General features: G+C 46.6%; 1 protein-coding gene across 2 annotated transcripts; it reads left to right on the top strand.

Moving 5' to 3' along the window:
- Positions 1–5,129: 5,129 nt before the first annotated feature.
- LOC144149081 (uncharacterized) lies at positions 5,130–17,859 on the top strand. 2 transcript variants are annotated; one of them, XM_077680617.1, is made up of 5 exons: positions 5,130–5,242; positions 7,071–7,200; positions 12,331–12,476; positions 13,961–14,093; positions 17,155–17,859. In XM_077680617.1, exons 1-5 carry the CDS (start codon positions 5,194–5,196, stop codon positions 17,411–17,413), a joined length of 717 nt encoding a protein of 238 aa, XP_077536743.1. In that variant the 5' UTR covers positions 5,130–5,193; the 3' UTR covers positions 17,414–17,859. The 2 variants fall into 2 exon arrangements, with proteins under 2 accessions (XP_077536743.1, XP_077536744.1); XM_077680618.1 differs by lacking the exons at positions 5,130–5,242; positions 7,071–7,200 and adding an exon at positions 8,938–9,131.
- Positions 17,860–21,635: the final 3,776 nt, after the last annotated feature.

Raw genomic sequence — 21,635 nt, 5'->3', positions numbered from 1 at the left:
AGCGGGGTAACACTCCACAATCAAAGCGATAAATTTCTGATCGGTAAATGAGTTCGACAAGGGGATGCCATCTCTACAAAACTATTCATAGCAGCCTCCAAGGAGTATTTATAAAGCTTTACTGGAGAAACACATGATTACGGGTAAATTGGAAATGCTTGAGCCAGTTGAGTTTTGCCGACGACATAGTCTTGCTGAGTGAGACAGCAGAATCTATGAAAACAATGCTTGAAAAACAACAATCAGAAAGCACGGCAGTGGGTTTAAAAATAAATGTGCATAAATATAAAAGAATGAGGAATGAGCATGCCGAAAACGTCATCTTTAGCTTAGGAACAAAAAACGCTAGAAGATGTATAACTAGATCGGACAAATGGTTAGTGATGGCCCCAGCCACGTGATAGAAATGCCGCGCAGAATAGGTTAGGGTTGAGGAGCACTTGGCAACCACACTCCCAAATAATGAAGAGTAAGCTACCTACCTCTCTCACTCATGAAAAACAGAACTACATCAGCAGGCTGTCGGTTATGACATACGGATCTGAATCTTGGCGCCTCTCTAAACAACTAGAAAGCAAACTTAGGTCAGCTCAACGGGGCATGGAACAAAAAATGTTAGGAGTAACATTGAGCGACAGCAAACAAGCTACCTTTGTCAGAGAACATGCTAGAGCCCAGTTAAATTTAGATATAACGGAGTAGACAAAATTTCGCGATTTCTAGTTACATGCAGGTTTTTCTTACAAGCGGGTTTCGAGTTAAGCCTCACTGCATGAAGCAGTAAAAACACCAAAGCGCTCCAAAATCAGTGATGGTGGATTCACCCTTAAACGATTTATTTCAAAGTGAAATCTGCGCGCTTTCTGCCTGCTGCTTTCCCACTAACTTAGTCACCCCCCGGAACTTCGAAGATGCAAGCTCAGTTTGCTCCGTACTCATAAACGTAACTTAAGTATCATTTTTGCCTGTTGACACTTTTCGGTGCCTTACCCGTTTCAAGGACCAAGCTTATGGTGAAAGGGCGCCTTTAGCGAACTTGATCTTTACCGCACTCAAAAGTGTGGAGAGGGTGCTAGCTGGGATTCTGTACCTGGCGGCGACATTCTTCTTTCTCGCCGGCAGAGACGGCATTTAAAATTGCAACCTGGTTTTGAAAAAGCAAAGCATATAGTTTTCTGGCAGCAGAACTCGTCACTGATGAACCGACATCACAGATGGACGTGGAGATGTGCAACTACACGCCGTCAGGCAGGCCTTACCGACACCGCACCCACACTGGGAACGCGTGGTAGTTTGCGAAGCGGGTGAAGATAGCTAAGTCAGTGCGTTTATCCCGCCGACTTTCCAGAAAATGTGGAAGAAAACAATGCCTCATATTCGTAGAAAATTCGTTACATCAAGGTTAACCCTCGCCACGCCTTCGTTACACAGAGGTCACTCGTTCAAATGGAGCTGGCAATGCGGAATTGAAAAACTTCGCTAAATTGAGGAATGTGTTACACACCGGTTCGTGACATCCAGGTTTAAAGGGGCCCTGAAAGGCATTTTGAGCACACTAAATGAACTAGCGCAATCGCTAGATTGGGTCGCCAACGTCACCTGTGCCAAGTATTACTCTTTTACGCGCAGCGGAAAGCTCACACTTTTCTTGCAAAGTTTGTCGCTTTTTTCTCACCCTTTCCTTCGTGTTTTTGGACGCCGCCATCTTCACATGTCTACATCATCGATTCCCAGATGTTCGTCATGAGCTAAACATCCTGCTATTGGGCGGCTTTTTCACGCACTTCCGGCAAAGAGATGAGTCGTCTGCTCAGCGTCGGCTCGCCGGCTGATCTGCCAGCGGAGTGCCGGAGTGCTTTGACATTTTACGACAAACGAAACAAGTGTAAACAAACGCTTAACCGTTTGTATTGAATGCAACACGGCCATAACACGACGTGAATTTTATCTTACGTGAGTACGTACCATAAAGAAAGTCCCGTGGCACTTCTTTGGTGCAATCGCAGAGAACGCCCTGAGCCGAATGCCCGGGTTTGACGCGTACATTTTATTCTACTTCAAAACAATCCAGAGATGCGTTTCGAACGAACGCAACGTCACAACATGCGTTGCAAGTCTGAACCGCGATTGACAGACGATGAGTTGCCTCCTCCTGCCCGTCGTAAATACGGCACTCACCTCACACCCGGTTTGCGGGGACGAGCAGCAAGTCACAACTCTGGCGCGCAAGCGAGAAGGCTTTTAGCCAGGCACACTGCACATACCCCATGCGAGGTTGAGTGGTACGTCGTTCGAGAAAGATAATCCAGACCATGGGAAGCACTATCCACCCGCAGAAGTACAATGTCGCATTTCATCGCGAAACGAACGCGTCCACAACACACAGGAGGCGATGCACACATACACACACACACAGCTTCGGTCGCTGCATTGGCTTAGCTGCAAGCTTCGTTCGGACAATCAGCGATGCTACGACGATACAGAGCTGCGTGAGGACGACGTGCTAACCACTCCACGTATTTAAAAACACAGGGGCAAAGAACTAGGTTCATCGGAAGCAAAAAATCTTTCCTCCATTATAGTGCCTGAAATATACTGTCTAGTGTGCCGAGGGCGGGCTCCAGGCAAGCGCCGGGAGCGATGTACGCGGCCGTCTGCCGCTTGGGGCGCTGCCGTGCGGGAGTGTGCGCGTTCATCCGGCCCGAGCAGATCGCGCGGTTACCTCCGAGCTGCGTAGCAGACGGCAGCGGCAGAACTTTCCATTCCCGCTTGCGACGAAAGCGAGCGAAAGCGACGGGAATTCTGTCGCGCAACCAAAATTTGTCCCGACCATTCGACAAAAACGATCGTCGCGCGACAAAGCGACGGAATTCCTGCCGCTTTCACTCGCTTTCGTCGCAAGTGCGAACGGGCCTTTATGCGCAATCTCCGCCCCACATAAAACAAGCTCTTGCTTGTCGCCTGAGCATACGGTTGATATCTGACTACGTTACACTGTGCTTGCCAGTGTATTTAAACGATGTCACTAGGTTTGAAACGTACGCGCTCGGCGTGCAGCTTAGTAAACGCAAGCGGTTTCTCATATGCACGCTATTTTGCTGCTAATAGAGTTTTAGTACAGCGTTTGTGGCCTTTGCATACGCTAAACGCTAATTTTTTGCGTCCCGCTACGTGACACCGCGATGGGAGTTTTAGTAGAGCGTCTCATCAGTTTTGCGTAGCGACACACTAATGCATACGGCGCCATCTGTCAAATGTTTTCCAAAATGTCTCGCCGGCTGATCTGCTAGCGGAGTGCCGGAGTGTTTGGACATTTTACGACTATCCAAACAAGTGCAAACAAACGCTTTCCCGTCAGTGTTGAATGCAACACATGGGTGCAGCTTGTCAGAACACGGGTTCTCGCTGATCGAGTGCAGCGTTGGTTTGCTCTTCGCCTTCACGTTCATCGCCGCTGATAAAGCGATCCGATCCGGCGCGTTTTGTGCACGGGTTCTGTGTCGGTTGAAAATGTCTTTTTTCACATGCCGCCGGTAGTAGGAATTACAACCACCGCAAAATAACACCCGGCACCAGCGGGGCCACATCTGAGACCGCGCTTTTTGGATAAACAGTGCGCGGTGCACCAAAGGGCGAGCGCACGATTCTCCCCACGCGGCTGCGAGTTCGCCGCCGATACCAACTGCAGCCCTGCAGCTACGTACACCGCGAAAGGGCAAGGCCAGGCCGCACACATGCGGCCAGGTCATTCGTTCGCTTTTCCAGCCTGTCTCCATGGTGTCTACAGAGATGAAAAAGCCGAAAGAGCTGGCCCGTAGCAGACGGCAGTCTGTGGGAGCGCAATAGCGGAAGTACGTCACCGCTGAGGAGCGGAGCATCATGGGAGGGGAGGCCAACAGCGAAGAAACAGTTGAAAGGAGGAGGAAATACGGCGCGACGATAATTCGCAGTTTTTGATTTACGATTTCTCAGCTAATACTCATCGCTTTAACAAAATTCTTGCAGGAGGAGATTGCTAATACATTGCTTTATTTGGTTACATGTACATCCATGCATCGGCGGAAGGCATTTCAGGACCCCTTTAACTGTAGAAGATATCTTAGTTGAAATAACAAAAAAATGTACTTTGGTTGGCCACGTGGTGAGGAGAAGCGACAATGGTGAACAATTAGAGTAACAGAGTACATACAAAGAGTTGGGTCTACAAGAAGAACGCCATTAAAAGTGTGTAGTCGAGCAGCACAGTAAAGTAGTGGTTGGAGGTCAATGGGAAGACCTTCATCCGGCAGTGCACCTGACTGGGCTGACGATGAGGATGATGACCGAAAATTACTTTAAAATTTCCAACATTTGTGGGAACTTCCTTGAAATTACTCACAAGTTTCCTTGAACTGGAATTGTACATGTGTACCCTAAGGGAGGAGGAAGTCATGATGCTGGGTTCGACGGCTCCTGTATATGTTCGTATGTCTGTAGCTTTTTTCTCTTTTTGTTAGTAGGATGCCCGACATGCGCACGCGCCTTGATATCGGATGTTGGCCAAAGACGCTTTCCATTAGAATAAATGGATGTGGCGCCCCCCGGTAACTGCAGTCCTTGGTTCATAAAGACTCGCACGAAAGCCACAGGCAATGCGGAAGAACAAAGAAGACGAAAGACTAAAACAAATTCCTGTAGCAAATAAAGACAACTTAAGCGCCTTGAAGCGTTTTCTGGCACTTTCCATGTTTCTTTATGCAGAAGTTGTGCCAACTTCCTTCTCACGGGAAGAAGTTGCCTAATAAGTACTGTATCCAAGGTGGCGGTACTTTTTGTTTTTCCCCGTCACGTTCGTGATGCAATCTTTCAAGCATAATAAGATAAAGAAACTGAAACTTCCATTACCTGCAATGTGCTCCTGAAAACTTTGCGCAACGTTGGCTTTCATCTGCAGTCTTTTTCTGTCTCTATTCCGAGAAAACTGAAGCTGCCCAGCAGTCTGCAGAACTCTGTCATGCCAATAACCAATTGCGTAATATCGGAATAGTATATCTACCTGTACCGTGCCCACGTGGCCCTTGCCATACAAGACTCTCACAAACACCTTTTGTTGCGGTCACGTGAGGTTCAACTCCCCCGGCTATTAAAGTGGCGCGCGTCGCGTAGACGCTGGTAGTCGGTCCGACAGCTAGCTGCAAGGAAACGTCCATTGGGATGGCTGCAGGTCGTATTGCAGCGTTTTTTCTTGTCATCATTCTGCTTGGTAAGATCACCATATTAATTTTCAAGTTTACGCGCCAATAATACGTGTACACGACTGCTGTGCGAGGCTTAGTGTAAATTCTAAAACTGCTTTTATTACTTTTCTTGACCCTTGCTGATCGCTAACCAAAACGTTTCTGCTCCTACATTGATGTGAGGAAAAATATCAAAAATATTTTCGTGTAGTGTACTGTCATGAATGGGGTGAAAACTGTTAGAAAGTTCAAATTTTGTGTTGGCTTGGAACAATCGTACTTTGTCGACACTTGGTGATTCCATACCTTTCACTCAATATTTATTCGAGTGAATATGTAACCGACCGACTCAAGCAAAATTACCACCGGTGTATCTGGCTTACGTACATGGGTATCGGAAGTTCACATTATATGCTTTTTGAAACGATGCTGTAACTCGTTAGATTTCGATATTTTTTCTCATGTAATAAACTGCCCTTTGACGTTGGGCAACGTACAGGTTAAAGTAAGCGCGGTAACGTAATACAGCTGTATAAATGTATGATCTGAAGTCAATTTACAATACATAAAAGTTTGTTTGTTCATATCTAATAAAATATTGGAAGGGTTGCGCGAAATTAACTGAACCGTTTTTCTAGAAGTTGAAAGTTAAACTCCATGCGGCAGTTTGAAAGTATTAAAAATAACTTTACCCAAAAAATGGCCACCATACTGCCTTGCGAAACTCGATGAACAGCGAACCTCTTCTAAACTCCCAAAACCTACTAATGGGTCAGAGTTAGAAATGTTCCTCGTCGTCTGGGCGGACTCTTTGCTCGCGCTCGGTTACCCTGGCGAGAAATTCTGAGGCCTGCCTTGGCCTTGAGTTACGTCAACACCTCCTTTTGAGAGAACCTGCAAATCAATTTTTGCAAGGAACACATGTCGAGGGTACGGGGGGGGGGGGTGCCATTTTTCGCAGGTTGCTTATCATCCATCATGCAGTTTCGATATTTGTTCGGAGCTTTTTACAAGAACGCTGAGTTCTATGTAGAATGCATAATTAGCCTGACGCATGCGCTGGTTGTCTTGGGCGAAAATGCTGGGTCCATTTTGGTTTTTCGCATACAACAACACGACATTTTTCGATCATGATGTGGCTAACAGGTTTGCTTTAATATAGGAGGTGTCGACTGCTCAACTAACCGCAAGGAATCAGTAGGCCGGGGTCTTCGATTTAAAAATACTGGCTCAAAATTATATACCACTGGTGTTTAACTGTAGGCCATCGCTTGCTAAAAACTCATGACGGCCTAATAACTTCCTGAAACCCGTGAGTTGTGTTGCAGCTGATTTTTTCTGCCGCTGCATAATGTTCACCAAGATATCGCGAACACACTGATGCCTGCATGCATCAGTAAGTTCCTTCTACGACTTGATGATATAGCATATATCACACTTCTTTTTAAGCGACCTGAGTGAAACCATGGAAGAGTTCGGAAAGCACAGTAATAGTTTAATTGTATGAATACAATACGCTGGGTAAAGTCGCAAAAAAGGCTGTTTTCTCCAATTCTTGCATATTTGTTGCCTTTTAAGCTGTTTACCCAATCACTGTTGTGTAAGGTAAAGTGCAACTGAGAGTGTAGTATCGCATTGAGAGAATTCCTTGCCTATTCGTAGTTTTTTGCATGATGTAAAACGCTGCTTGCAAGGGCGCGGTGTTTCCAAATTAGACCCAGGAATGTCGTTCGTCGTAACTGAACTTTTTGCTTTTCTCAAGGCAGATGATATCAAAACAACGCCCGATCTGTATGGACCTTAGCGTAATGAAGAGTGCGTTCAGTCGTGTTTGTGTTAAACCATTGCTACCAGGTGCGTCCCAAGCGCAAATAAAGGCTGGCTGCAAGTTCGAAACACTGCGGGCCTGTGGCAGTGACGCCGTTCCATACTTCAACCAGCCGCGGCTCGACGAAAGCGGCCAGGAGTTCACCGACGGATGCGCGTAAGACGAAGCCTAACCTACGTGCTCGCAGAACTGAATGCCACAAAGGAAACTAGGGGGATACGTGCGTTTTGAGGTATGCATGTGTAAAACGGGGGGATCGAGGAAGGCTAACCGAATCACTAAGGACGCGACTGGCAAATGTGGATTTCGCTTGTAATAAACGACTGACTTGACAATTTGAAAAGTTCCAATATTGGGGTTTATAAGGGCACTGCAACACTTTTTTGAACATTTCTCAAAATCCTGAACGCTTTCACAACGTAGTCAAGCAACACATCCAGTTCTTAGATTAGGTAGCCGCAAAGTATCTCAGCAGAAAATAACTGCTCTGTGCCCATCAGGTAACTTACACACTTAACAAAGTATTTTTCTCTCTTTCCCGTGCTTGTCCTCCTTGTACCGTAAAATTACTTCATTACAGCGGTGTAGCTTCTATTGCCGGGATTTGCTTCAGTTGTAGCACTGAACGCATTTCATGCCCACTTTAAAAAGACAGCCACAAAAGAAAAGCAGAAACGGAAGACTTAGCCGCTGCGACTAGCAAAGCACGCAGTGCCGCTCCATGCTGCGATAACTACAGTTTTTTCAGTGGTTCAACACGCGATGGGAAGAGTTCGTCTGTGTATCTGAAGAGTTTCGGGGTCCATTTAACGCGCCGAAGCTATACTGTGCAATGAGTCGCGCCGTAGTGAAGGGCTTCGCATTAAGTTTGACCACCTGGGCATCTTTAACGTGCGCCGAAATCGCGGCACACAGGCGTGTTTCATTTCTGCCCTCCACCAGAATAAGAGATCAACCACGGCTGTTATCGAACCAGCGTCCGTGAGCTCAGCAGCACGACGCCTCAGCTACTAAGGCACCGCTCTTAGTTTACTTGCCCATATGGAATTAGTTCGTAATAAATGATCTTCCCAGGTTGCAATTACAGTGCCCTGCAATCTTGAGGCTATTTACTTGTAATTGTTGGCTGATTTTTTATGTTAGTGGTTGTCAGTGGCCACATGGTGCAACGGTAATCGACCAGATTTAGAGGAAGCCTTCAATGTGAAGTAAGGTTCTGCGAAGGAAAATTTGACACCCAACTGAAATGGAGGCAAACAGCTACAAAAGAAAGCTAACGGCTTTTTAATAAACTTAGCTATTGCGAAAAAAAATTCTGGATTATGATGGATTTTCCTTCAACTGCAAAGTTTCGGAAAGAAGCTGTAATACGAAAAGGGAAAAGCGCTCTTGAGCGTGTGCTGCTGGCGTGGAGAGAGAGACGCTCAGCCGTGTAGGGTAAGACAAGCACAACGTTCCGAACACATGCGTGTGCATCTAGCAGTCCCCGTGTGTGCCAACGTGCCATTTCGTTCTCGGCGCCTCTACTATCAACGTTGCTCATGATGAAGACAAATTAGAAATCCGCAACATCCTCCGCGCCAACCAAATGCTCACTCACATAGTTACCGAAAGCATAGGCACAACAGTAGCACTGCAGTTGCCTGCAGTGCCTGCAATTGCTGCAGTTGCCTGGTCCTTTGTTACCGTACTTTCCTATACACCTTACCGATTGTCCAAGTTTCTTAAGCGTCGCAGGCATATGGCTCGTTCTATCACTTGGTAACAATGAAAATGGAGTTGTATCATGTTACAACTTGAAACACGGGCACGTTTTGCAGCGTCGGAGGACCTTATTCGCACATTGTCGGTGTCTCGAACTACCAGGGGACCCTTGCGGCTTTCAGCAAGAGTATTTCTGTCTCCGCGATGAGGATGTCGCTTACTAGCGCTGTTCATTGTCTGGGTACAACGACGATCTTCCGGCCGTTGTCTACCACGCGTCTGTGTTTTTCCGAGGTCACGTTGGGATTCAGTCCCTGTTTAACATCGTTCTTCCAGGAAGAGGCTCCGGCAGCATGTGAGAACGCGTTGCAAACGACACGAAAGTGAGTAGTTTTTTTCCTTGGCGAATCTAGTAGGACCACAAGGTGAGGAACGTAGTGGGCCTGGTCTTGACAAAATCGACGTTTGACTGTTTCTGTGCAACCGTCGTACTGGTATTACCTCTCGGCCTTGTCTGGTGGCCTAAGCGCTTCTTTGTTTGCAGTGAGTCGTCGAGGTAACCTATAATGTCTCGAAAGGTGTTCTCGCGGTCGTCGGCCGTTGAGATTGGTGTGGACTTGCATCAGAATTTTACTTCAGGGCGCCCATGTTCCAACCCAATTGAATGTTTTAACCTGCGCAATACAATCTTCATCGGGATAAGACTTCGGAGAGTTCGGGTGACCAACAGTGTCTACCTCCCAAAACCACCGAAAAGAGCAAGAGAGGTCTTCATTCTCATGCGTGTCCATGCGAAGAACACCGACAAGGCTACCCTTTAGCTTCTATTGTTCTCCTTCGGAGATAACGGTCTTTGTAAGGTCCGTCCTGGGCTTGTATTGACAGCGACCAAAGCAGGATTCGTTCTTCCTGCTGTACCTGGCTCGTTTCTGGAATGAGCTTCCATATCTGGCTCCTCCCTTGGTTGAACTCCATGCCTGGGAAAGTGATGGTGTGAGCCAGTGGCTTCACCTCGGGACCAGGCGTTGCATAAGCGTGTTGCCCTTCGGTGGTTGCGACAGGTCTTCACAGATGTGGGGCATGACAAATGGTTTCAATGTTTGTACACGTAATATCATGCTGACTGCGAATGGTCACTCTGACGACTTTAAACTTTTTCTTAGGACCTCCAGATCGGCCGAAAACACTGATGGCCAGATCGATTTTGTCTATAGTTGCGGCACCACCATCTGCATTTGGCGCCACTATCATGAACATCCGCATCCTTTGACAATCTTCATCAGCGGTGCCTGGCTAGGTCAGCAGTTCTACGCGACATCAGTTGGAACACGACTGAGCGCCTCGGTGGTCGCTTGTCTACGCCGTTCTCAAAGTTGCGGCCGGACCTTGCGCACCAAAAAAACTAAATGTAGGAAGTCTCCAGCACACCGAGTCCATGCCTTCTTTCCCATACGCCAACAGCAGCTAACTTAAGCGTCGAGGCGACGTCTTGGCTAATGAAAGTGCGCAGGCTGCTGTCATCCAAACCTCCGTGGATGTAGCAGCAATGCGACGTTGTTATCCACGCCCAAAACGTTTGTAGCAAGACGTCGCGGGAGAATCGGGGGATGGCTGATTTGTGCTTGTTAACGTGCATCGCGAATGTCGTGTTTCTGCAGCCATTTCCGATGGTTTCCGAGTGGGGCAGTGGCGCACAACGTGACAGCATGTCACCGCTTACCTGTCCTACACCGGACCTTCTTTAGGCAACTCAATACGATATGTCCTTTGGCTGTACATCTGAAGCATCGGCCATCATTTGCTAGGCGGGTGCGCTTGCCAGACAAACGGATGTCGCTCGGACATTCTCCCTTTCTATGGTCTTTGGCGGAGCAAAAAAAGCAAGACTAATTCTGTGCCTTGTTGTGCATGGCGGCAGCGGTTGGAATAGGCTACTGATTCGTGGGTCCTCGGTCGGCCTCCTCACTTCGTTGAGGCTTGCTGATGTGGAAGCATCTTTTCCTGCACTCGACTGTCACTCGCAGGAAGGACAGCAAATGTTCTGTGTCCTGAGCAGAAGAACTCTGACTGCTCGTGGAAGCGGGGCTCGCAGCAAGGCTCTGCTGTTTGAACCAATAGACAATAACGTCGCCAGATATCACCTTTAAGAGCACCTCATTTATCATAGCCCTGCAAGAAAAATTCTAATTTCAAGCTTTCTAGTCCTCGCCGGTTCATTTGAACATGGTCCCAAAGTTTCCCCAAAGCGGCCACGTTGCTGGATGGATCGAGAGGCCTGAGCTTTCGCAGATTTCCGAAACGCTTCTACTTGATCCCTTTAGAATTTCCAAAACGATACCGCAAGATATCGAGAGCATTTTGATAAAACGACTCTATCGCTTGCAGGCCAGCAACGGCTTCAGCAGCAGCTGCGTCACGCATCGAAATCAAGTAATGAAAGCGGTCAGTATTGAAAAGCCGGGGATTCTCGTGAACAGAATGGCGAAACATGTCCCAGAATTAATGCCCCCGCGTTATCGCTTCGTCAAAAAGGCAGCACTTCGAGCTTCGAAAGACGTGCTCCAAACTCATGATAAGGTGGCATGGGCGGTCCGGTAGAATTCGCAGCTCGGTGCTCTTCGCTTGCGTCATCCAATTGAGGAGCAGTTTGAAGCGACGAATATGACTTCAACGCCTTCTTGTGATGTTCCAGTAAAACTAGTGCACTGGTCGCTGCGTCGTCATTCTCCATGACCGAAGCGTAGTATTCCACTGCTTGTTCGTCGGTCAGGTGGGCTTCAAGCTCAGCGCCAAGGGCAGACAAGGCTGCATTTCTCGCTCGAAGACACGCGTGAAAAAACACGAAGGGCGGAAAGGTACAACTGCTGGAACTGTAGCAGCTGATCCACCTCGCTGATGATCCTCGCGTTCATAGCACGCCGTAACGCGCTCTTGTTCTTGATCCGTTCCATGCTGGTCGCAGCTGAAGAAGGGCTCACCCAGCTCGTCAGGTAAAGGCTTGTCGCAATGCAGCTTGCTTCCCTGGTTTCAGCACCAATGTTACGAAAAGGGAAATCCGTTCTTCAGCGTTTATTGCCGCGGTGGAGACAGCGACGCTAAGCCGTGAAAGGTAATACGAGCGCAACGTTCTGTACACATGCGCGTGCCAATCGCAGTCCCTGTGCGTGCAAACGCCAACATTCCACTTCGTTGTCGCTGCGTCTGCAATCATCAACATTGCCCATGTTGATGGCCAGTTAAAATTCCGCAACAAGATTTATAGCTTTCTTGTGCAGCGGTGCGGTTGAATTTCAGGTGGACATCAAGTTTACTTTCCCAAATTTCAACGCGATTACGAAATAAATTATTATAATCATGTACCAAACGGGCTGTTAGTTTTGAGACATCCCAATCCGGATATTACAACGACATGGTCTTTACAGGCCCACTGCTCGATATTTTGGGGCCACTAATTTTTCCCTACAAAATTTGGAACCGATGTGTTGCGTGCTAGCTGGTTCACTGAATCGTCGGCAAGAGCGGTTTTAACACTGTTCGGTTTAAACTAACCCGAATGGTCGGTGTTTCCGTTTTTATTTGCAGGAGAGATAAGAAGCAACTCGAATGCACAATAAAGTTTGTGAAAAACTGCTTGGAAGGTCTGACCCAAGCGGCCTCTCTTCTTGTCGTCAAGGGCATGGAAGAGTACAAGGAAGCAGTTTGTAGCGTCGGTTCCGAGAAATACAACGGTATGTATGCTTATGGTTGAACGCCTTTGGCAGCTCCTGTTTGCAGGAAAGTTTTAGTGTGTGGCAAAATTGGTCCAAATGGCTTTATTCAACACGATTGTTGTTGTTGTTGTTTCGCTTATTTAATAGCCTCAAGGCTTATTAGCTAAGAAATACACCCGTTCCCTTCGTGTACGTACCATCATCACGCTTGAAAAATGCACCCACATGTTTGTGTGCGCTGGGATTTCATCGTCGCGAAAATTTTGCTAGGTGATACAGCGTGGCCGGCTCGGGCACTGCAGCGCTGGCGATAAATGAACTTTTCTTGCTTCCTCGATGTCTCATTTTTTCGCGGTTTTGTGGTGGCTCGTTGGTGATGTATTCATGCGCCTTAAGCTTTAATTGTTCCGTAATTACTTATGGTAATAAAATACTTGTAATTATTGTTTATAATAATTAAAATTTTATAATTTTTGTCATCACAAAATCCTATTACTAATATAGGGACTCCTGAAAATAATATAATACTTATACATAATACATGAACATGTCTTTTTTCTGCGCCTGATGCCGTTTTTGAGGTATTCTTACTGTTTGCAGATCATACGAATACAAGCACAACCAACACATATGTGTGGATTTGTTTTTTGTGTGATATACGCAGAGCTTTCCGCTTTCACTTGTCGCAGCATCATTACGAAGGGGTAAATACACAAAATTAACTTACATGTGGCCATTCTTCCTAAACAGTTTTTGTTCGGCAGGGAAGAGTTAAAGTGCACATGAACACAAACTACAATTTTTTTTCATTCTTAAAAACCACCCTTTTGGTAACTCACGCAACTCGATTGGAGCCATGAAAGACGTTTCTGAAACAAAGAAACAGAAGATAATATTGCAAAAGTTTCAAATTCCGCTTCGCAGTCACGTAGAGGACAGTAATGACGCATTATGGGCTAGCTTTGAAAACATAGTTGCGAGAGTGTTAGCCATACTTTGGAAGTAATGTGGTATTATGAAACGTAACGAACGGGCTCATTACACACGCCCGTTCACGTTTCTTGGCGGCTATTTCGGTCGGCCGTCGTCAATAGCGAAAGCTAGATTCTGTGACCCATAAAGATATCACCGGGAAACCTCTGAGGAGGTAGCACTGCTTCATATGAATTCTTTAATGCCTGCAATCTTTGGTCAAAGTATGCATTAAAGCTGATATCACGTTTATCAGCACCAAACAGTGTTTTAATCAACCCCACTTGAGTGTTGTTTTCATGTTACTTTTATTAAATACGCGGGCCCCACTTTCTTAGCAAGTGTTTGTAATAGGGCGGGTCACTCGCATTAAAAGTGCCGGTGGGAAGCCTAGGGGAGTGATACGCAAAGAAAAAACTTGACAGGCGCTCACAGATCCCCTTCAAAAAAACTTCGTAAATGGGGCAATGTTTTTGAGCGTAGATAAACACTTACAAACTGCTTTGTGCGTCGCATTTTTCTTATACCAGAGCACCAGAGAAGCGTCAAGTGCCTAAACTCGGTCGGTACGAAGCTCCACGCTTGCGTTAGAGAATTGCACGAAAATTTGGAAAGGATCCTCGCCAAGGTTCCCGCCAAGGACGTCATCGGACACACGTGCTGGTGAGCGGTTGTTCGATGTCACTGCTCTTGAAGTCGGACTCCACTACTTCTGAAGAACCGTTTTGGCGAAATCTAATGGATTTTTTTAACAGATGAATTCGCTTTTCTGGCCACTAATATGTCGCCATGGCGAGCTGCTTAATACCTGTTCTACCTAGCTGTTACAAAATCCTTCTCGAAGGCCTTCGAATGAATCGTGTTCCTAGCCGAGCATTCACTTTTTATTCGGCGCCCTTATAAAAGCACTCAAACGTCAATTGAAAGCCGTCATGTTGCACAGGCATAACGCGGGGAAAGTTGACGTTGTATATCACCAATATGGCTTATTTTTTCTGTTCACAGTCTACAGGGGCCGCAAGATGAAGTCTCGCTAGTTACCTTTCACCGTGCTTCTCTTCCAAATTGATTCACTCGAGCAGCAAGCTCCATTCCTTTGCCTCATCATGACGTAGCTTTTATTTCTGCGGCACCAACGACCTATTTATCAACGAGGCAGACAAAAGCGGTGTGTGCTTAATGTAGGTGTGTTGAAACCCGAAAGGAAAAGTATTGGTGTGTAAGAGTTATCCATTGATATGGTCATACTGTAGACCTATATCGTTACATTGATTAGGTGGTGAGGTCGCTGGATTCTAACCAGCTCACAGAGGTGGAAAGTATCTGAGGTAATGGGCCTCATAGCAATGTATATTGCTGCGTGTCATACGAGATTGAGAGCAAACAGGGAAATATATTGAATATTATTTTCGATGGACGAACGACCGAATTCGTGTATTAAATAGCAACGCCCTGAAGTCTGGAGGTACCTGCAGGCAAAGAATTTTAGAATACATATCGGCTCGGCCATCAGGAAATTCAGACTTGGTCAAGTCGGCGAGATTTAGAGATCGAGGGATTAACTCGGCACGAGCGATGCAGTAGGGCGGTCGCGTTTGGCAGATACACACTCACGGGGCCATTTTAGAACTTCAAACAAAAATAAAGTGTTTGATGCCGGCTTTAACGGAACGCATTTGCACCATAACCTCCCCAAATTAATAAAGGAGCAAAACCAACCCAATAATGTCTCCAAACAGAATTTAGTGGAATATATTATGCACAGAAATTTCATTGTGTCGAGTTCGACTACTACCAATCTTCTACCAACCAGGAATGAGAAACTCATCAAAGCTAGATAATGTCTTTACATTTAGAAAGCGCATTGATAATTGACGGGTCGCTTTCTTTTGCTTGCATTTGTAAGAACACAGCAATTATTGTGCGATTTTACTATCTTGTTTTTAGAATGATTTTAGGTTAAGCTGTGCACCTTAGGTCTTCAGTAACCGTCGCGATTATGACCAAATTAGGATTAATGTACCTTTAAAAAGAAGGTTGGGAATTCGGAGGATATCAGATTTGGCGCTAATTTTCGAGATGAACGCATTGAAAAAAAAGCAGCCATAGCAGTGTGTAGGTATAGGAAAAAGCATTAACAAACTTGAGAGGGTGGTGTGAGTCTGTCAGAAATTGAGCTGCGGAAACATGGTATTAGGGTAGACGTCAAAACCTACTATCTTTTCCGCAGGAATAATTCCGTTGTGAGAAAAACCTACTCTTTCAAGGTGGCACCTTCCACGTTTTAAAACAATAAAACATGCAGTTCTATTTTACACCTCCCCTTGAATTTGAGTGATGCATAACGTGCAGAAACCTAACATCGCCACAAATTAGGCTAAACTAGCTGGGTGAAACCGTACTAATACCTTGCGTTGCAAAACAGCGCACCCTCTCTGGACCACCACATATATATCTCGGGAGGGTTAAGCGAAACCGCTATATTAACTACACATGCTTGTTTGTGCACTTCGCTTGTTTATTGTTCACGCGCACGGCGGTATTAATATACCCGTTGAACTCGATATTTCACCAAATATTTTCTAGGGAGTGCTTGAAAGAGCGCCGCCGTCACCAGATTCCTCTAGCACCAGTAGCCAAAACGATGAATGAAAGAAGTAAAATCACAGCCCAAGGGAAAAGTTGCGTCGATTTGCCGTAGTCCTGCCACGTTATACAGCCCGGTGTCAGTCATTGTCCAGACATGGGATCAGTGCTATCCTTTCAAGATCGCACACCAGTCTGAATAAAGACTCGGAATATTGTAATGAAGTAACGCTTGGCTTGTGATCTGCACGTTATGACTCGAGGCAGCGCCGCCGTCAAGGGACCCTGCAACAGTTTTTTCTACTTGTTTTCGGAATCTCAAATGTTTGCGGAATGCAGTCAACCAACTGTTCCAGTACTTAGATTTGGGGGTCGTGAAGGCTATCAGGCGAAAATTACTGCTTTATGTCCATCAAATAATTTCCAAACTTGCTTAAAAAACTCTTCTTTTTTTCCGCTTTTGGCGTTCTTCGATCGCTGCAATTATGCCATTGCAGTGCTAACAGCGGATTTTTACCGGCTCCTCTTGAGTTTAGCCAATGATCGCATTCGACTGCCACTTTCAAAAGAAAGTACAAAAGTAAAGAAGACACGGAAGGCATATTTTCTGCAACGAATAAATCACCCAGTGTCGCTCCGTGCGGACGATAACTAGTTTTGGAATTGCTTACAGGCGAGGATGTAAAAGTGAAATCGGTCCTGGTAAGGGCTGCAAAGTCCCGCGAAAACTTTCTTTCGCGTCATGGGAAGATGGTCCAAAAACCACTTTCCCGTCGCTCTCTCCAGCACTTTCTCTCGCTTAAGCCTTCGCATGTGAGCTCGTCTCGCGGAATCACCTACTTGGCAGCGCATCCTCGTGAAGACTATATTAAACTATTTATTTGTGCTTCGCCACACTTCGCAAGGTGACGCTTATACGCTTCTGTGTTTTTCTCAGCGCTGGCTGACAAGTTGCAACAGTTACGTAAGGAGGGACACCCGCGTGCGAGCGTCACACCACGGATAAGAAGCCAAACTGGGCGTCCCTACACCCAATTAGAAAGCTTGTGCGGTAGGCAATATTATACAAGTGGCGTTGCTCGAGGTAACATTGTACCACCTCCTCCCTAACTCTCCATTTCTCCCTTGTCGCACGCAGTCGGTACTACGACGCTCACGACTGCGTCTCCGAGGTCCTAAACCCGTGTGAAAGCGTCGGCGGCAAGACGTACCTGCTCGGCGTAGTGGAGCAGGCGTTGGGCGAAACGCTCGAGTTCATCTGCGGCCGATACACAAGGGGCTCCGACCAGTGCAAGGCTCTTCCGGCGGTGCCACAGCTGGGACCCAAAGACCGCAGAATTGAAAACTTCGTCGAGCTGCTCGGCGTAATCGCTGGGACCATCGCCAAAAAGCACTGATGTAGGCATTTTCGTTTAGTATTTATTGCACGATGGCTGCAGCCAAGGACCAAGGGTACCTGGACTAAGACGAACCCACCCCATCAAAGCGACTCCTCAAAGACCACCGTTTGCTCTATTAAACGTTCATCCGCTCTCTCTATTTGAAACTGGGGCTACACGTACTTTTTGATGCAGTGTGAGATGCAGGAAGGTCGGTTTGTGGATATTGACAATAAAAAAAGAAAGAAGTTTGGCGCGCATTTGCGTTGATTTGGGCTGTGAACGTGTGCATGCGCAGTACTAGACACACTGCAATGTATTTGGTAACAAAATAAAAAAAGAAGTCTTTTGAGGACGGAGCTCTAAGGTACCCCATTCTGCGAAAAACGTCGTTATGTTAAATTAAAGAAAATGTCCGTTACTCTCGGGAGTAAATAGAGAAAATCACAACTCATCCGATAAAATTGGAACCTGGATCTCTGCAGTGGCAGCCCCATGCACTACCACTGCGCTATTTCCGCACTTTTTTATTACAAAAAAAGTTCCTGCGTTTTTGCAGCCGACCCTTTCCATAGGGGCGATTTCCCGTGCAAGCCGTGTGAACTTCCCAATCGTTGTAGTCCCATACAAGGGCCGAGCACCTGGCCGGGGAGTCGCTTGTACCTATTTTACCGTTTGGTGCCTGGCGCCACCAAGGCACACGAATGCACTTGGTGCCTTCCGCAGACACAGTGGACGCTCAACTCGTAACCGCCTGTGGCAGGGCATGCCGTTAGACTCTTAACCCCCGGCAATGGCGCAACGCGGCATGATGGCCGTGGGCCCCGCCAGATGGACAAGGGTGAGGGGTCCCTCAATAGGGTAAAGGCAGCTTTCTAGACGTGAATTCCCTTTTCAAGAGTCCGCACTCGACCAGGGACGCCTGTACCCAAAAAAAAACCGGTGGGTGCCCGGCGGTACCAGGATTCGACCCCGGTACCTCCCGCATACGAGGCGAGTGCTGTACCAATGAGCCATCTCTGTGATAAAAGTGATGACCCCTTCCACCGGGGCATTTCCCGACAAAATCCGGTAACTTCCCAAGCACGAGATCCCCTGTGAAGGTGGTGCTTGTACCAATTTTTACTGGTTGGTGCCCAGGAGTACCGAAGTACCTCCCACATTCTTGTACCCCATGGTACAAACCGACGTGGTACGAGCTACGGTACGGGGATGCTTGCACCCTTTAAAGAAACCGCTGGGCATCCGGCGGTTCAGGATTCTAACCTGGTACCTCCCGCTTACGAGACGAGTGTTTTACCACTCGACCATCGACGTCGGTTAAAAGTTACGACCCTTCCGCTGGGGAATTTCCCGACGAAGTCGGTTAACTTTCCAAGCACTGGATCCCCTGTTCAGGGGGTGCTTGTACCAATTTTTACACTGGTTGGTGCCTAGCGGTACCGAAGTACCTGCCACTTTCGTTTAACCCATGATATGGTCCGGCGTGGTATTGCGGTTTCCAGGAACCCCGCAAGGTAGGCGCCTGATCAAACTTTCAAACTAGTGGGTGGCCAGCGGCTGAAGTCTTGGAGCAGCAGCCTTCCACGTATGCCCCAGTGATAGAGCGGGTCCAAGCCCTTTATCCCTTGCCAAGGCAGTTCAGGCGGCGCTTGTACCCTTTCGACTGGTGGGTGCCCAGCATTTCCTGACCCCACGCGAAAGGGTTCGAGGGACCTCCCACGTCGCCTCCCTGCTCCTACAAGGCGCACTTTGTCAGTAGTCTATAATCATTCACCGTTTAAAAAGAGCATGTCAAATGTTTTTACTAAACGTGCGGAAGGCAGAAACACTCGTCCAGAAGGTGGAGCCGCTGGAGGGCTCAACTTGTGCAGCATACGCGCGATGTGCCCATGCACATTGACACCGAAAAAAATTTCTTTGAAGGAGGAGTGTCAGCATGACGATTAATCATAGGTCCTTCCAAAAATCAAACAGCCTCCTCGGTAGGAACAGATCATATGGAACGGCACTATTTTGGTCCACTGGGATAATTTGAATATAATACTGGGTAATTGCATGGCTTTCATCAATGTCGCTTGTATAAGGTATCAGAAGAGCCGTGGATCTCTACGCAGAACGAAGCAATGGTTAGCCGTTTCATATTCATTCCACAAAAGAAAGTTCACAAACTATCAAACAAAAAATAACATAGAATGTAGCCGCGTTTTAACAGCAACGGTTGACTGATTTGATTTAAAGAAGAATGCCTTCACAGGCAGATGAAAGCACATTTGTCTTACGCGTGATAAAACAGTGTCACAAACAACAGCCATGCATGATTGACAATACATAGGTACAAAGAAAACGTTTTCAGGTAATACACGGGTTAGCTGCTTCTAGGAAATAGTAGAAAACGTATTCTGGTGGTAAACGTAGTTAAAAAAACAGAATGCGTCCCCTATTTCCTTAGGAACATCTGAGGTAGCCCTACCCACCATGGGTCCTGCTTCTGCAAACAAATACTGTAAATGTGAAGGAAAACGACGCCGAACCACTACTTTTATGATCGGATGGTCGATATTTCTGAAAAGGGAAATCGTGAAACTTGCTGGTATAAAAAATGTGGACAAGTGGAGGACACCAAGATTCTAAGGCAAGGAACAGGTGGGCTGTATGTGGACTGGAAGCATAGACTCCACACTAAGGTAGCGGGTACCCTATGCAGGGCTTGAACTTTGTTTATAGTGTCACCGCAGCCATTTTATAATAAATAAAAGGTCAAAGAGAAGAGGAAACCCGCGTAAGACTTGTACCAGACACATGTAAGGAATGCACAGGCGGGATAACCCTCCACAAGCAAAGCGATATATTTCCTATATGAACGGAAGTAAGACAGGGAGATGCCATCTCTATAAAACTATTCACAGCACGTATCGAGAGAGTATTTAGGAAGCTTTCCTCGGAAAACACATGATTACGGAATAATTGGAAAGGCGTGAGCCAGTTGAGGTTTCCGGGCGACATAGTCTTGGCGAGTGAGACTGCAGAGCATATACGCAAACAATGCTTGAACTACAATCAGAAAGCACGACCGTGGAGCAAAAGATAAACATGAACAAATCTAAAGTAATGAGCAGTAAGCTTGCCAAGTATGTCTTCCTCAGCTTATGAAATGAAATGCTAGAAGAAGGTACTGAGTATAACTACCTCGGACAGATGGTTAGTGCTGACCCCAACCACGAGAGAGAAATCCGGAGCACAATAGGTATGGGTTGGGTGCCCTCGGCAAGCACTCCCAAATAATAAAATGTAAGCTACCTCTGTAAGTAAAAAAATCTGCAACCATTGCATACTGCCGGTGATCACATTCGGAGATGAAAATTGGCGCCTTACTGAACAACTGAAAGCAAACGTAGTTCGTCTCAGCGGTCCATGGAACGAATAATGTTAGGAATAACACTCAGGGACAAAAAAAACGAGCCGCCTGAATCGGAGAACTAACTAGGCTTCACGATATCACTGTTGAAATAAAGGAAAAGAATTGTCATTGGACTTTTCATGTAGTGAGAAGAACCGACAACCAGCGGACAACTGCAGTTACAGAGTGGATACCAATAGAAGGGTCTAGAAGAATGGGAAGGCCACTATCACGAAGGAAGGATGACGTACAAATCTTTGAGGGTAAACTGTGGACTCGTGTAGCGAAGGACAGTAGCGGCTGGAGGTCAATGGGAGAGGCCTTCGTCCTACAGTGTACCTGAGCAGGCTGATCATGATGATGATATTAGGGGACTTGCAGGATGAAGGCCAGCTTTGGGAAAAAAAAAAAACATTCCATCGGTGCGTACAGGCAAATATACGTACTTATTTGTCTATCGAGGATTTTACCTTACGGTAAATTCCCGAAAGGGCTGGCGCGCAGAAAAGTCCGCTGTTATTTAAATCGCTGAGAGGAGCTCTGAGGCACTAGCGTTTTTCACAACTCCACGTAATTCCTCCAAAGACCTGAATAACAACCCGAAACCTTTTTGACTTTTCAAGAATTCAGGCAGAGGCAGACGCTTCAGACTGCCTGGTTTATCTGAGCGCTTTTGAAACACTTTTGCCGTCATTACAAACGTAGGAAATGTCGTCAGCGTAAGCTAGGATCTTGACATCAAACTGCCCCAATGAGAAATCTTAGACTTTGCATTCTAACATGTACTACGACATAGGGGCATGAGGTAGAAATCAAATAACTCTGGATGTAGTAGGGAAA

This window comes from Haemaphysalis longicornis, unplaced genomic scaffold (genome assembly GCF_048455015.1).
Source record: "Haemaphysalis longicornis isolate Haplotype H1 unplaced genomic scaffold, Haemaphysalis longicornis Haplotype H1 scaffold_8, whole genome shotgun sequence".
Lineage (NCBI taxonomy): Eukaryota > Metazoa > Arthropoda > Arachnida > Ixodida > Ixodidae > Haemaphysalis > Haemaphysalis longicornis.
Note: the sequence above shows the minus strand (reverse complement) of the source record. Positions and strands in the feature narration are given on the sequence as shown.

Coding starts and splice junctions, on each gene's coding strand:
- LOC144149081 (XM_077680617.1), top strand. CDS start 5,194: ATGGCTGCAGGTCGTATTGCAGCGTTTTTTCTTGTCATCATTCTGCTT. Junction 5,243..7,070: donor TCTTGTCATCATTCTGCTTG/GTAAGATCACCA, acceptor CATTGCTACCAG/GTGCGTCCCAAGCGCAAATA. Junction 14,094..17,154: donor GTCATCGGACACACGTGCTG/GTGAGCGGTTGT, acceptor TGTCGCACGCAG/TCGGTACTACGACGCTCACG.